Consider the following 15493-nt stretch of genomic DNA (forward strand, 5'->3'; position numbering starts at 1 on the left):
AGTAGTCTGTGTTAATTTTGGTACACAGTTTTGAGATTTGTGGTTCTCAATGCTCCACAACTTGTTTTGGGGTTTTACCTTCCAACTGGTTTTAATCGTATGCTACTTACGAGCCATTAACATGGGTTCTTTTCGTCTCCGAAAACAATATTAGTAGTTAGTGTAGTGCTAAAATAAATACCAAAATATATAATGATAGTTCATTGCATGATAGAGGAAAGCAGCCTCAGTGTAGTACAATTCTAATTTAGGAACATAAATGAACTCGCCAATGTCTATGAATTTCGAACAGCGGTATATTACTGTTGTCTTTATCTATGTTACCAAAATATAAACAAATGTCTCAGGTACGCAAAGATGACTTTACACGAAGCAAATACGATTGATCCGAATAATATTATTGAATAAAATTGAGAATGGAAATGGGGAATGTGTCAAAGAGACACCAACCCGACCAAATAAAAAAAACCAACAGCAGCAGGTCACCAACAGGTCTTCAATGTAGCGATAAATTCCTGCACCCAGAGGCGTCCTTCAGCTGGCCCCTAAACAAATATATACTAGTTCAGTGATAATGAACGCCATACTAATTTCCAAATTGTACACAAGAAACCATATAAGAATATATTCAAAAGCATTGTGTCATGTTTGCATGGTTATTACTTGTACTATATATTATTCGTCTCTTTTTGTTGTTGTCCAGTCATATTTGTTTACTAGTTTAACGTTATCAAAAACATAACAATTTATAACCTGACATTAGAACACTCAGAAAATGAAAACTACCTTCAATTGGTAAAATAGCATCCAATTGTACTGTAGTTATAATTTGTAAAACGCATTTGCATTTCAATCGAATATTCACAACAGAAGATAAAAGCATATCAATAATCCTTTTAAAATAAATATTTTAGAATCATTTCCTTGAATAAAGCACTAATTAATTGATATGCCATATAAGCACTTCACGTGTTATCTACCTTTTTTTGTAAACGCAGATACTAGTATAGAAAACCATTCAGACGATGACATGAATTATATCCGGATTAATGAAAATTTTTGTACTTACATGATTAACCATAATATATGTTCTATACTAATGTTAACGAGGCCGGGATAAGGTACCGGTATTTGATGTATATATTAACAAATGTAAATATGTTAACATTTAAACACCAATAGACAATTCTACACCGACCAGCCATGTTCGAAAACATTGCACACAGATCAACCCTATTTGAAAGCGTCAAATACAACACATACTTGACTTTTATTTTTTTTGAGTAATGAACTTCTAAAGTCCCTCGTACTAAACATTATCTCCTTCTAAGTATGATATATCAGGTATACCACGCATGTTGAATGCTACTTGATTACTATTATATTTTTATTGGAAACTACTCTGTAACGTAACCTTTTTTTGAAATGATATATTCTTGGTTGGTGTGTTATACAAAAAGGCACAACGATTTTTGGAACTATCATAACGTAACGCGTCAGTATTTGAGACGAACATCCCTGCAGATTATATTCAATACAACTAGGTTGTTAATTATGAGAAAAAAATTATAAACAATTAACGCCATTAACCATGCTAACTAGTATCTCTTTTTCTATATAAATTATACCGTTGGTTTTTCTGTTTGAATAGATTTACACGTTGTAGCCCTTTATAGCTTACTGTTCCATGTGAGCCAATGATCTGTGTTACAACCGTACTTTGACCTATAACTGTGCACTTTTTAGATATTGTGACTTGAAAGGAGGGTTGTGTCATAAGCACGCATACCACATATTCCTATTTATATTTTGATAACATATATATCATTGCTCATGAAAAGTAGAAATTTAATTCTCAAAAAGGGGCTTTATTTAGGGGGTTACTCCACATGTACAGTTTCATTTTCTTGACAATGCATTAATCAGGAACATCAGAGAAAACGCGATACATCTGTTGAGAAGACCGCGGGACCTGCAACGTCTATGAAATTACAATGCGTTAGTAACAATTAAACGTCAAAAGTGATTAGAACGGGCACTCGCAGAGCATTAACCATACTTTTACGAAATTTTGCAGAAACAAAAGAAAGTTCTGAAATCGACAGAGAGGAGCTCTATCGACTTTTCGAAAACTAACAGCTAGAGAATAAGGAACTCGACAAATCGAATGAATAAAAATTGTGAACGCATCGGAAACAGATATAGAGGATATAGAGACAGAAATCGTAGATACAGAAGAGCAGACCACAAATTTGTTTTCTAAACTGAGACATTTAAGGATATTCATACATTACACTTTGCATCCTATTTCCAATCAAACATCAAATTCATCTTTTCAAGTTTTAAATGTAGACAGTTCATTTTCTATCCCTACTGTTTCGCTTGAAATTGTACAAACACATAATGTAGTCATGGCCACACTCACATGAAGCCGCTCCAGTTTTAAAGATACAATTGAAGCTATGTTGTCAATTCTGTTATAGCTAGCAATCATTGTTTTCCAAAATTAACATTACAAGCATTTAATGACAATTTAGAATGGCCAAGCTATTAGGATTCTTTCGAATCAGCAGATCATTACAACCTTATCTTGACAGATGTTCAAAAGTTTAGTTATTTGAAGGCCCAATTAGAAAACAAAACCGTTCAATCAATTGACGTATTTCCTCTAATTATGCCGAAGACTCACACATTTACACAAGTACACCTTCAAGCACTGCTTGAAATTAAGTCACCCGAAATAATCTAATAAGCCCGAGAATATTTTAAGACAACAAACGAGTTAAATTAAAGGACTTGAATCGCTTGCACAGACTCAGGACTCGCACTGTAATACATAAGTTCCAATTATAATTAAAAAGCTGCTTGAATGAATCAGAAATTATCACGCTCGGGAGACATCTTCGGAGAGGTTTATATAACGATATCCAAATAATGGCAGCCGGACACGTTACTGAAGAGCGATATTTCGACTTCAATCTTTCCACCGGAGCTTAATCAAAAAGAAAAAAACCCGCCAGTACTGGAAATGTAAATCAGTATTAAACAGGTCAAGAACTGTAGATTTCCTGACGTCAGATTACATTTGCATAGTAATTTTCAAAACACAAGACCAATATGGCCTTGAAAAACTGACTAATCGTCTCAATGATCTACAATGCATTGTGGGCTACTACGAGTTTACTTTCACTTGAAAACACACGGAATAAGTGGAAAAACTGTCAACTAATTTAGTGTATGGGACTCTTATAATATATATTTTTGTTCTGTGAATATGTTTAAAGTAAACTATGTAACATAATCTTCAATTGGCATGCTCAGATTAAAAACAATATTGTTTCTGGTTTCACGATTTGACTTTCTTTTTCGCCTGGTAAAAGTAGTTGAACAGGTTTTGTCAATCGATCAAGTACGTCTGTTGTTGATTTTATCCCAAATATATCTCTGAGGAATTTTATTGATTGGCTCCTGACATATTGATTTATGTGCAACATTGTAATTCATATTAATTCTCTGGATCATAGAGGGTGTCATATTGCCCATTACGGTTTTCGAAAACGTGCTATGTATATAGAAACCAACAGATGAGGTATGGGTGCCAAATGCGAGATCTTTCCATCCATGACACAATCTATTTAAACTACATGTAAGCAATCATTGGTTCAACGCTGAAAAGTAAACTGTAAATACAAGTAGTTAAGTAGGTTTAGATCCAACGCCACAAATTTTGCAAAACATGTCAAAGTTCTTGTCAAACATACACATGGATAATATCATCAATGATTTTATTAAGGGTTGGCAAATGTCCGAGTCCGTTAAAAACATAAAAAAAAATCAGTATCTCCATTGGAAAGAAAAAAAGGAATCTTTGAAAATACTTAAGAAACATGAAACTATATCTGATTGATTTATTACCTGCAGAACCAAGGAAACAGTTTGTAATAGAAAAAAAAAATCCAAAATATGTAAAAAATCAATACTTTTTTAAATTTTGTTAAACTTGTCAAATAAAATTAAAACAAATGTCTTTTGCAGTTTAGATGAAATATAACTGATGATATAGGCTTTATGCATGTTAGGTATCTGCCAAATTCTAAATATGAAAATATTACTTAGTATTTTACAGTAAATATATAATAATGGAAAATCGATCATTCTAAACGGAATTTGTATACAAAAAGAAGGAGATATGATATGATTGCCGGTGGGACAATTATCCACCTAAAATTCAAATGAAATGGCGGTAATGATGCAATGAAAGTCAACCGTAATGCCTTTAACAATGAGAAGATTCTATACAGTGTTTTTTGCTACAATTTTCCCCAGACTATACGTTGTTGTTTCTTAAAGACAAGTTAGAATATAATACTTTTACCCGATTTGAATTGCTTTTCAATCTTAAAAGTAGGTACAATCGCATAATTTTTTATTACTTTTTTTAAGCTGTGAAATTTAAATGACCCCAACAGATATGTGACACACTCTTAGTCTCCACCTGTTTACGACCACAAAGTTTAAGGATCCTTTATTATTTTAACTTTTATACGAAAGTTGCGGTCCTCTAGAATATTAGCCCCGACTGTTATAAACGGTTATCTTTGCACTGGTAAGTTTGTCTTATGGGTAATTGTGTTCGTCAACGTTGTTTCGTTGCTGTCTTGTACACGAATACATACGATCTACATGTCATCATCAAACATATTAATGACTATATATTGGCTAATTCAAAAAGTCGTTTCTTTGCAAAGAAACAACTGTTCGTTAATCTGAGCATGGACGAAATACTTTATATCACGAACTATACATGTGGTTTCAAAAAGTAAAAAACTAAGAAAAATCCCGCAATGCATGAAAGATGTGTTGCATTTCAGTAAATAACACGTGTTCTCGGTTGATTGTAAACATGTAGTAGTCCATCATGCATTGTTACTCATCTATTGGATTGGTAAAAAAAAACCCAGGTTAAAATAAATTGCGTCACACGTAAATAAACAATTACATGTGCGAGAAAATAAGAATGATAATTTATGCATATCCATAAAGGGTAGTGTTATCGACCTGTTGAACAGCTAAGACGTGAATGTTCTGTATAGATATTCATTCGCCAGCAAATTTGTCGAAATAACGTAATTTAGATAAACGCATCGCTATCGTTAAACGAAACAAAAAAGGAACGAAAGATACCAAAGTGACAGTCCAACTCATAAATCTAAAATAAACTGACATCGCTATGGCTAAAAACGAAAAGGACAAAAAGACAAATAATGATACACATGACGCAACTTAGAAAAACTTAAGAATAAACAACACGAACCCCACCAAAAACTAGGGGTTATATCAGGTGCTCCGGAAGGGTAGGCAGATCCTGCCCCACATGTGGCACCCGTCGTGTTGCTTATGTAATAATAAATCAGGTAAATAGTCTTATTCGGAAGGTCACATTCATGAAAGGGAAGGGGATTGTAGTTACGACGTAAGGAACATATCCGAAATCATTTGTAAAACGGTTATTCCATAACGGTCAACCAACTAGTGCTGGCGTCCGTAAAATTTACGAAGGGATGATTTCAACTTCACCATTTGGAACTCTTGGTTTACTGGCTTCCTTGTGAGCAGCAACCCTCTATCAAGAACGTCATGATAGGAAATACAAGCACGGGAATATCGTATCAATTGGGAGATATACACCTCGTATGCAGGTGATGCTGGAATGTTGATACTTAGAAATGGAAAGTTGACAATTGGAAAGCTGAAGTCATCTATTTTGTCGTGAAGTTTTGTTTTCAATCGACCCTCATTGTCAATTTCTAGATGTTAGTCAAGATATGAAGCCGACTTAACTGTATCTGTAGTACCTTTATATCTAGTTCAATGGAATAGATGCGTTCCACATAGTCACCAAATTTTGAATTATTTAATGAAAGAACATCATCTATATAGCGGAAAATAGAGTTAAAGGATATTGCTAATTTCTTATCTTTATTCCTAAGAAATTTCTGCATGAAGTCAGAAAATGGACCCACCACAGTCAAATCGTAATAAGGGTACTTACAATCTGGACAGCTACATTCTGGAGAACCAAACTCAACAGCGTCTAGTATTTTAAATGTTTTTATTTTACGTAAAAACATAGGAACATGAAGCGTTTTAAAAGCTTGCATCTATAGGCATTTAATCTCCAGAAGTGCACGTAAAATAGTGGGATTATAAGACACTGCAATTGAGTTTCATGACAACAAACATCATGCAAAGATGGACAAAACATGGAACCACGACAACGATAAAAGAGAAACATTAAAACTTTTTATGGACTTTGAAGTGAAGTGATCGAGCATATTTGTTCACAAATGTGCTACGCCATGATTATGGACTGTTATTGTTACTTGATTATGTTTTATGAACTGCTTTGGTTCAAGTGTGAATGAAGTTTATAATCACATATTGATATTCACTAACAGCAAGGCAAGGCATGCTACGGTTTTACCAGACAATGGTTCGGTGCTGAGTAGAACACGATAACACTGTGTAACAGACATATGGACACACAATCACACAGAAGGAACATACAAAAAGAAGAAGTATAACCAAAGCCTTAACACGGAATGAAAAGTAAAAAAAGAAAAAAAGTAAAAGAAGTATTAATTGTATATCATAACCTTTCTTGTACATTTTGACTAAACAAATTAGAGGATTATGTGCCTTATTTTACTGCAATGATTGTGCCATTGAAAGGCTAATACTAAGGCTTTTCTACATCAGACATAGAATACCATAGCTGTATTTTGAAACACTTTTAATAATTTTGGATCTCTATGCTCTTCAACTTCTTACTTTATTTGGCTTTTTTTTTCGTAACTTTTTTAAATTTGAGCGTCACTGATGAGTCTTTTGTAGACGAAACGCGCGTCTAGCGTATATATAAAATTTAATCCTAGTATCTATGATGAGTTTATTTGTAACAAATAAACCTCTCCATTCAATATCAATGTTTGTTTCTTAAGCTGAAATTAATTTTATTAACACAAACGAGTACCTTGTTTGCCTTCCAACCATTCCTCTGTTTCTCTGTCTATATACGATAAACCTGTATATAGACCAATTCCATCAGTTGATTTTCTCACTCTCGTTGGTCCCTTACCAATAAGATATCGAGCAATAGTTGTTTTTCCGGTCCCCTGTTCGCCTGCTAACATTACTCGTGATTCAAAATGAGGGTAACTTTCTTCCTCTAGTAAGTGAGTAAATACTTTTGCTGAGTCTTTATCGAGTGCTTTGATTTCAGCTGGTAAACCTTAAATCATGTATAGTAATACATTAAAACCTTTTAACAGTCATAATCGATAGCAACGCAATAGCAGTGGATTAGTTAAGGAACATCTTGTTTCTGACTCTTTTACAGTACCTAATTTATTGCCTTCATATGTGATTGAATGTGAACGCCTTGAACAAAAATACAAATTCTGTCATAAAGAGTACGGGCTTTGTTCCGAATCGATTTTCTCGAATTATCTTCATCAAAAATTTAAACACGTGAATACCTAAATGACCAAGACGAACCTAAGTTATCATATCAAAATAAGGCCAACTTTGGTTGAAATTGGTTAAACCGTTTCTGGAACTCTCATAATAAAAACTTTTGTTCAGTCAACGTGTTTGATGAAATGTAAAATAGATAACATACGTTCCTTCTAGTTTCTTCATAGTTTTAAAATTTTATCAATGGAGATTTCAAAGGTTATTTAACAAATCACGTTAGTACCGACACACTGATAGTCTCAGTGACAACCAGTCAATCATTAGTGGTTAAATTACTTAACATGGTAAAACGCTTTTCTCAGTTTGTCTACACCAAAAACTATTAGTTTAAAGCCATGTAAAGCTATGGATGAATAAGTACCTTCCTGACAATAATAGAAGTACAGACCTTCTAAAATTCAAACTGACCACACGCACGATACACGCACGCACGATACACGCACGGTGAATGCACGATACACGCACGGTACACGCACGATACACGATACACGCACGATGAGCGATGAGCGTTACACGGAGGATTAACGCAAAATGAATGATGAATGATGAACGCACGATACACGCACGATGCACGATGAATGATAAATACACGATACACGCACGATACACGCACGCACGATACACGCACGATACACGCACGATACACGCACGCACGATACACACACGTTGAATGATTCATTGACGAATGAACAATGAACGCTTTTTACACGATTCTCAAAGCTATTTTATTTAGAATAATATTTAAAATCAATATGCATTTTAATTAAAGGCACTACTTGTAGCTGTTTTGCTGATACCAGCATAATAGATAATATGCTATTTTGCCAGCTCAGATTCAAATAACTTAATTAAAGTCGGCTATTTATAGGCACCGGAAATATTTGTGAACTTGGACAGAAGCTCCTAACAATCAAAATATAATGTCTTGATTTTGTTCAGCCTGAGAGTTCAAGTTTACGGCAAACGAAGGCGAGACATTGTGTTCCGCGAAACCCTTACTAATTTTATTCCATACAGTTAAAAATCTTAATTTTATTTGTATGCATACAATGTCCGACGCATTATATCTACAGATAGTGACTGGTTCTAGAAATTATTTCAACTACATGTTTGGTATAATTGATTGCAATAAATAAATGTAAGAAACTCAGACATATTTTCAAACATCCTGACACTTCAAATTTCTAGGAGGTGAGATTCACGGGATTTTACCTAAAACTCTTTGGGGAAATGCAATTTTTAATTCCAATTTGAAACCAAACGGTAATAGATATCCCAAGGTTTTTTTCAAATGCATGTCTAATTTGATGAGATTTGAAAAATCGATCTGAATGGTAGTTGAAATTATTCAGTGCAATCATTTTGTGTCCGTTGTTGTCTTTCATACATATCAATTGTTTGCTATTCGTTTGTATGTTGTTTGTGGCAGTCAGGTCTCGCGATCGGTGTCCAAATTTAAGCCCACAATAAGGTAAATTAATGATCATTTATAGGGGAGGGGCTATTTTTCTCGATGCAAACATTATTTTCCTTCCTAACAGCTTAACAATTTTCTGTATTTTTTCATTAAATCATAAACCGATGCATATTAAATGATTTTTAAAAAATGTTTAAAAATATTTTTATGGTAAATATATCTAAATGTCAGGGTAATTTTCTTTTCCAAATAATTATTTTTTTCATTTTTTAGGGTAATATTGATATCAGTTATGTAATTTGACACGTGTCTTATAGTTCAGTGATTTTCGGAAAAAATAACGAAAACCGGCACAAGCATTGTTCAATTATTATTTGTGATCTTTAATGATTAAATTTAAATATGTGCATTAAATATCAATCTCTATCTAGATACGAAATTTGTTTACATTGTACATCACTCTTTTAGTCCTTAGTAGCATATTATAACTCATTAGTGCACTTGGGAGTCCTTAGCCGTGTTTAGACGCACCATTTTCTGCTCTTTGGTTAAATTGTTGTCTCTTTGACACATTCTCCATTTCAATCCTCCATTTTATTCAATTAGTTGTGATTCTCTTTATCTCTCTGTTTGATGTTTTGTGCGGACAAAAACAATTCGCAGAATTAATCTAAAAAAGCAGACATTATACTCTTTCTTTAAGCATTTTAACATTTTTTTTCGAGATTTAACCATTTTAATTTAGCTTAAGAGCATATGTCTCCTCTTTTTAGAAATTTGGCTTGATACCGTATGGAGATTTTTGTTCCAACTATTATGAAAAAATTAACGACTTTTTTTAACTAGATAAATATTTAACAAAAATACCGATTTTTCTTAAATTAATTTCTTTTAACAAAAATCAATTATTAACAAAGAATTGTTACACAAATGTAGTAACAACCCAATTTTGTAATGAAGTTAATCCTTATCTCTTTACCGAAATCTGCATGTCTTTATATTTTGAAACATAAAATGTTAAGGGTGTCTGCGCAAAGGACAGAAATGTCCAAGAAACTGAAATATTAAGTAAATGTCGAATAATTCAAACCCATTTGTCTTTTAAATTTAGCACATGAAGATATAATTTTTAGCACATATACACATGTACAAATTAATTTTGTAAAAAGAAATCACAGTCGGTCTAAAACTGTATCGCATGCCCATAATTGTCCTAAAGCTTTAAATGTCAGATCATGAGGGTCTGAATGGGGAGTCATTATTTCTGTATTCTATTTTAGGCAATTTGTTTTATAATTCGTTTTACCTTTTGCCGATCATTCTTTATTCCATATATTCTAGTACCTCATCATTTTCTTTTCTATATATTTGTCTGGTTATTTTCGGTATTCTTTATTTTTTTGTCTATAATTTCCTTCCATAAACCCCCATCCTTACCCTCATGTATAATGGAAGACGATAAACATTGTAGTATACATACCACCCGTTGTCACTTTCACCTGACATACAAATCACATATTGTTATTACCGCCCGTTATTTCCACCTGGACACAGGACTTATGATATATATATATTACGTAATAATAACGGATATAGTAGATTCAGTAGAATATAACATGTATCAACGCACTCTGACTTGTTAAATGTATTTTGAACTAACAATTGTTAATAATATTTTTAGTTATTTTAAAACTAAGAATGAAAATCAGGAATATGTCAAAGAGACAACAACCCGAAAAGAACAATTGACAGCCGAAGGCCACCAGTTATATTTGCTAATGTTTTAGTTTCGAATAAGGCAAAAGCCATTCGGTATTTTCAGAAAATCTCTCAACGGATAATGAGAGTTTAGCGATTTTGACTTGCTAAGGTAGCAACCATTTGATTATTGATAATTTGTTTTTGATTCTGAGGGAAAAAAAATGTTTGTTTCACCCTCAGCTGCCACTATATGTAATGCTAAAATTGAAAGAAAAAAATTGTCTTCGACTTGTCACGAAAAAAATAGATTGTTTTTCCAGGCGAAAAAAAAAATTGTCCAGAAAAAAAACACCATAGCCCCCCCGCCCCCCCCCCCACCCCCAGGAAATCAAATGGTTGCTGCCTAACAGCCCTAGCATGGTCTCTCAACATTGCATAATTTAAGAGCCTATATCAATTAAGGGATATGCTCTACCTAGCTTTTGGTGTTTACAAAAATATCCATTTCAGAATCAAATTGTGGCTTCTTTATATTTATACCAAAATTGAGTTCAAGGCAGTATTTTGTTGAAGAGGACTATTACCCAAAGTTCAACATGCGAGAAGAAGTTTCATTTCCCTTATTGCTTTTAGTGATGTGACTTATCTTTCGAGGTTACGCCACGGAAATATATCTTAAATGAGAAGGTGCATCTGGGTGCATCCCTAAAAAACAAATTTAAAAAAATCTATATGTATAAAATGACGAGTATTCGTCAATCAGACAGCAATACAACATATGAATATAAACACAAGAAAGTTACCTGACATCTAGAATAAGAGGTTTAAGCATACATGTACCCCGTGCTGGTATCAACTTACTGAGTTGTGAGTAAAATTCAATATACATGTAGGACTGTGAAACGAGAAATACACGAAAGATTTGTTTTTATACGAACGATTGAGTATCATTCCCTAAATACATACGGGTCCACAAACTTTTCTTATGAATATATAATGGTAAATGAGGATCTTATTAGAGGAACAAATTAAGTAAAGATACATGTAGAAGCAAGAATGATTTCCACATTCAAAACATCAAATAGGACGATCTCTCAATAAGAACGCAGCACATTGAACTATAACATCCATAGGCAATAACACTATAGTAAATGCTTTATATACTGACATTGAAACAATTATACTGCTCATAATAATTGCACATATGTAGACTTTAATTGAGGTATCCCGCGTTATATAAACCATCGCACACCATTGCGCGAAAGTCTGCTGGTCTGCGCCGAAGTGTGCTGAGCTATTATTTCATTATTCGACCCAATGTAAAGCAAAACGAATAATACGGTTTTGAGCTATAAAACCAAGGCAACCCTTTATACTAGTCAAAAATTGCCTGGTCTTGATAGATGCATACGAAACTTCAATTAATTGTTTGTATTTTGCAATCTATAATATCCGATAAAAATGAACAAAAAATGGATAAAAACTACCGATTTTTCTATGAAACAAAATTTATCCTTATTGGAGTCTTTGTCATATGGATTCATAAAGGACAAAAAATGTCCTTAGTTACAGAACAAAAAACACCCCATTGTAAAAAAAAAACACGGGTGCGTCTAAAGTTTCATAGAAAAATCGGTAGTTTTTATCCATTTTTTGTTCATGATGAGATTGTAAATCAATTAACCGTCTCTTACACGTGTCAAATTACATAACTGATTACACGGGAATCCTCCTATCTGTTGTGTTAACGTTTAATCGACAAGATCGGTAAAGATGGATACTGATATAAAATGAATAGTTGTTGAAAAAAAATTCAGAACGAAGAAGTATTTTTTCAAGTGTATTTTGTAAATATTTCAAGTAAATAATAAATTTGTCAACAGAGCAATACATCTAATGTCGGTTTTTAAAAGACCGCATACAAATTCTGCGTTCGTATTTTGGTATCACTTCGTCGTCGTCCGTCGTCAGCTTTACTTGTTCGTGGAGCGTTTTAACAAATTCTGGTATACTTTGTTGTTTCCAGTTAATAGCCATTTTGAATACGTGTTTTATAGATTCGCAAATGATTCTTGTCCACAAATGAACATGTTGAAGCTGGTTACGAGGTTTCAATACATATTCGTACAACCGTTCTTTAAGTTTTTGAAAATAACGTGTTGAAGTTTTGATAACAAGAAAAAGATGTGGTATGATTGGGGATGAGACAAGTCATCGCAAGAAATAAAATGACACAGAAGTTTTCACCATAAGTTACCCCACGGCCTTCAACAGTGAGTAATGAACATACCACAGTCATTAAATTTATTTCATAGATTATCTCATACAATATGTTAAACAGACACTTTGTTAAAAAAAATCGTAAAGGTTCTGCAGAACCCAGTGTCTCGCCTATTCTTTCTGTTAATCGTATGCTCAACAAAAACGAGAAAATAAATCAATAAAATATTCCTGTTGATACTATCTTTTGATTGAAAAAAGCTTCTGTCCAAGTTTGGTAAAAACCCAGGACAGTTTATGAATCTAATAAATATTTAAAAATTTCTTGATTCTGTCTTATGATTATGAAAAAGCTTCTGTCCAAGTTTAATAGAAATCCAGGATAGTTTAAGAAACGGTTATTAAAATTTCAAAAACTTTAACCACAGAGTGAATATTTGTAGACGCCGCCGACGCCGACGGAATGTAGGATCGCTTAGTCTCGCCTTTTCGACTAAAGTCTAAGACTCGTAAAAAAACATACAAATCAGATTTCCTTCTGACATACGGGCGCACTACGCTTTTTTATACGCCCGTCAACATTTTGACGGGACGTTTTATGGTATACAAATGTCCGGCGTCCGTCCGTCCGCCGGGCGTCCGCATGTCGCACTGTAACTTGAGAACCGCTTATCCATTTCATGAAACTTAACATATAGTTGTTTCTTATGATGGTTTTCGGAATTTACTCATATTTTGAGTGAAACCATTTGTATATACACGTATCTTTGTCAGAATTAATATAAAAACGAAACACTTATAAATATATATGTAGGCGCACATAAAAGTCGTGCTCCTATGGCAAACAATTTTGTTGGGAAGGAAATAAAACAGCAAAATTATTTGTCCTTTTTATCATTTGAATAAGAACAACACATTTAATTATAAATATTTGAAGCATAAATATGTTCGATACAATTGTTTTAAATTACTTGAAATAAAAAAAGATCGTGATTGTTTAATCAGTTGCTATGTTATTTGGCACATGTCAATCGGTTCATTAATTTTCGGCATGTCAAAGAAAAAACGGCACGTGTCTCAATAATGTTGAATATCTCGTTTATTTATGATTATTTTCTGTAAAATTTGAAATTTATGCATTAAATATCAATCTCTAACATGATATATAAACATAATACATATAACAGCCGTGACTCATTCTAGTCCTTAGTGGAATTGTATAGTCAAGGCCTTAGTGCACTAAGGAATCCTTAGCAGTGTTTAGACGTACCGAACAAAACATCCGCCATTCTTTAATAATCATAGACGGTTAACAACTACATGTAGTCTGTTTCCCGGCCGTTATTGAAATTCTTGACAATACCTTAATATTTTTATATTCCGAAGGCATACTAAATGTTTTACAGAGGGGACCAACTTAGTCAGTAACAACGTACTATTGTGAATTATTTTTGCGGATAAAAATCTTTCAGACATACTAGTAGATTAAAAACGGTGTCATTGATAGGCAACCATGAACACAATGAAAAATGAATCCGTTAAAGTGTTCCATGTTTATTCAATTCAAATAAAGACTTGTTATGATAAAACCATATATTTAACTATTTTATATATAAAAAAAACAAGATTATATCTTAAACTTGTAAATTCAATTTCAAGTTTTTAAAGGTTTCTCAAGTTAAAATAATACATGATATATTTGCCAGATCTTATATTTGTTTAATTAAAATAATGCCTTCAAATACATATAATGTTTATTTTTATTCAATTTTCCACAAAACATTTTAGCTTAGTTTAAATGAAATTCAGAAGAGAGAATTCAAACACTGTTGAAGAGAATATACATATTCGTGTTAATTCGCCTCAGTTTAATTTGTTAATTCAAGTTTGACATTTAACATTTTAATCCGCAATCCACATTTACCCGACAATCTTGTATATTGTATTTTCTCAATGGAATAACATAACGTGCATGTGACCATCAGAAACTAAGACAAAAATGATATTTATAATGGTATTTATCAAATATTTGAAAATATCTTAGTGGCATATAAATTTGCCAAATAAGCGAAGAATTATAATCTAGCCTAGTTCAACCAAGGATTTGTATAGTTTCTTTTCAATAAAATATTGTTGGTGTTTTTGGCGACTATAGCAGCAACATTGCCGTTATTAAAAATAAAAATATAAAATTTTCGCTATCTGATAATTAATGGTTAAAATGTTCATTAAAATGTATAATATTTCTCTTAAAACTACATATAATGGGCATTTTAGAATTACATGAAGTTCATCTTCTATAGTAGAGCTACAACACATGTCATCTCGTGGACTTCTTTTCTTTCATACTTTCCAGTTTCGATTTTTTTAGTGGAGCTTCCCCACATTTAAATTTTGCAAAAGCACATTTGTTTTTAATTGACAGAATATTTTTAACAAATAACAATTGGCCAACAGTATATTTTTAAGTCCATTTTCGCTCAGTTGAACAGAAATTCCAATTTTAATGTCGTAGAAATGTCAATATCATGTTATTGTTTGTACGTACAACATGTATCATTATATCAAGAAGTGTCAGTCCCAGCCAAGATTCACTGAATAACCACGAAATATTTACAG

The 15493-nt window shown here is 32.8% G+C and overlaps 1 protein-coding gene across 1 annotated transcript in view; it reads right to left on the bottom strand.

Annotated features, from left to right (window-relative positions):
- The window catches only part of LOC139528940 (uncharacterized), a 29999-nt gene extending 20466 nt beyond the window's left edge, over positions 1 to 9533 (bottom strand). The window contains exons 1-2 of the mRNA XM_071325188.1: positions 9485 to 9533; positions 7034 to 7291 (exon numbers count right to left, since the gene is read on the bottom strand). Of these exons, the coding sequence (XP_071181289.1) occupies positions 7034 to 7291; positions 9485 to 9533 (307 nt within the window). The remainder of the gene's footprint in view (positions 1 to 7033; positions 7292 to 9484) is intronic.
- Between the last annotated feature and the right edge of the window lie 5960 nt (positions 9534 to 15493).

This window comes from Mytilus edulis, chromosome 6, assembly GCF_963676685.1.
Source record: "Mytilus edulis chromosome 6, xbMytEdul2.2, whole genome shotgun sequence".
In the NCBI taxonomy this organism is placed as follows: domain Eukaryota; kingdom Metazoa; phylum Mollusca; class Bivalvia; order Mytilida; family Mytilidae; genus Mytilus; species Mytilus edulis.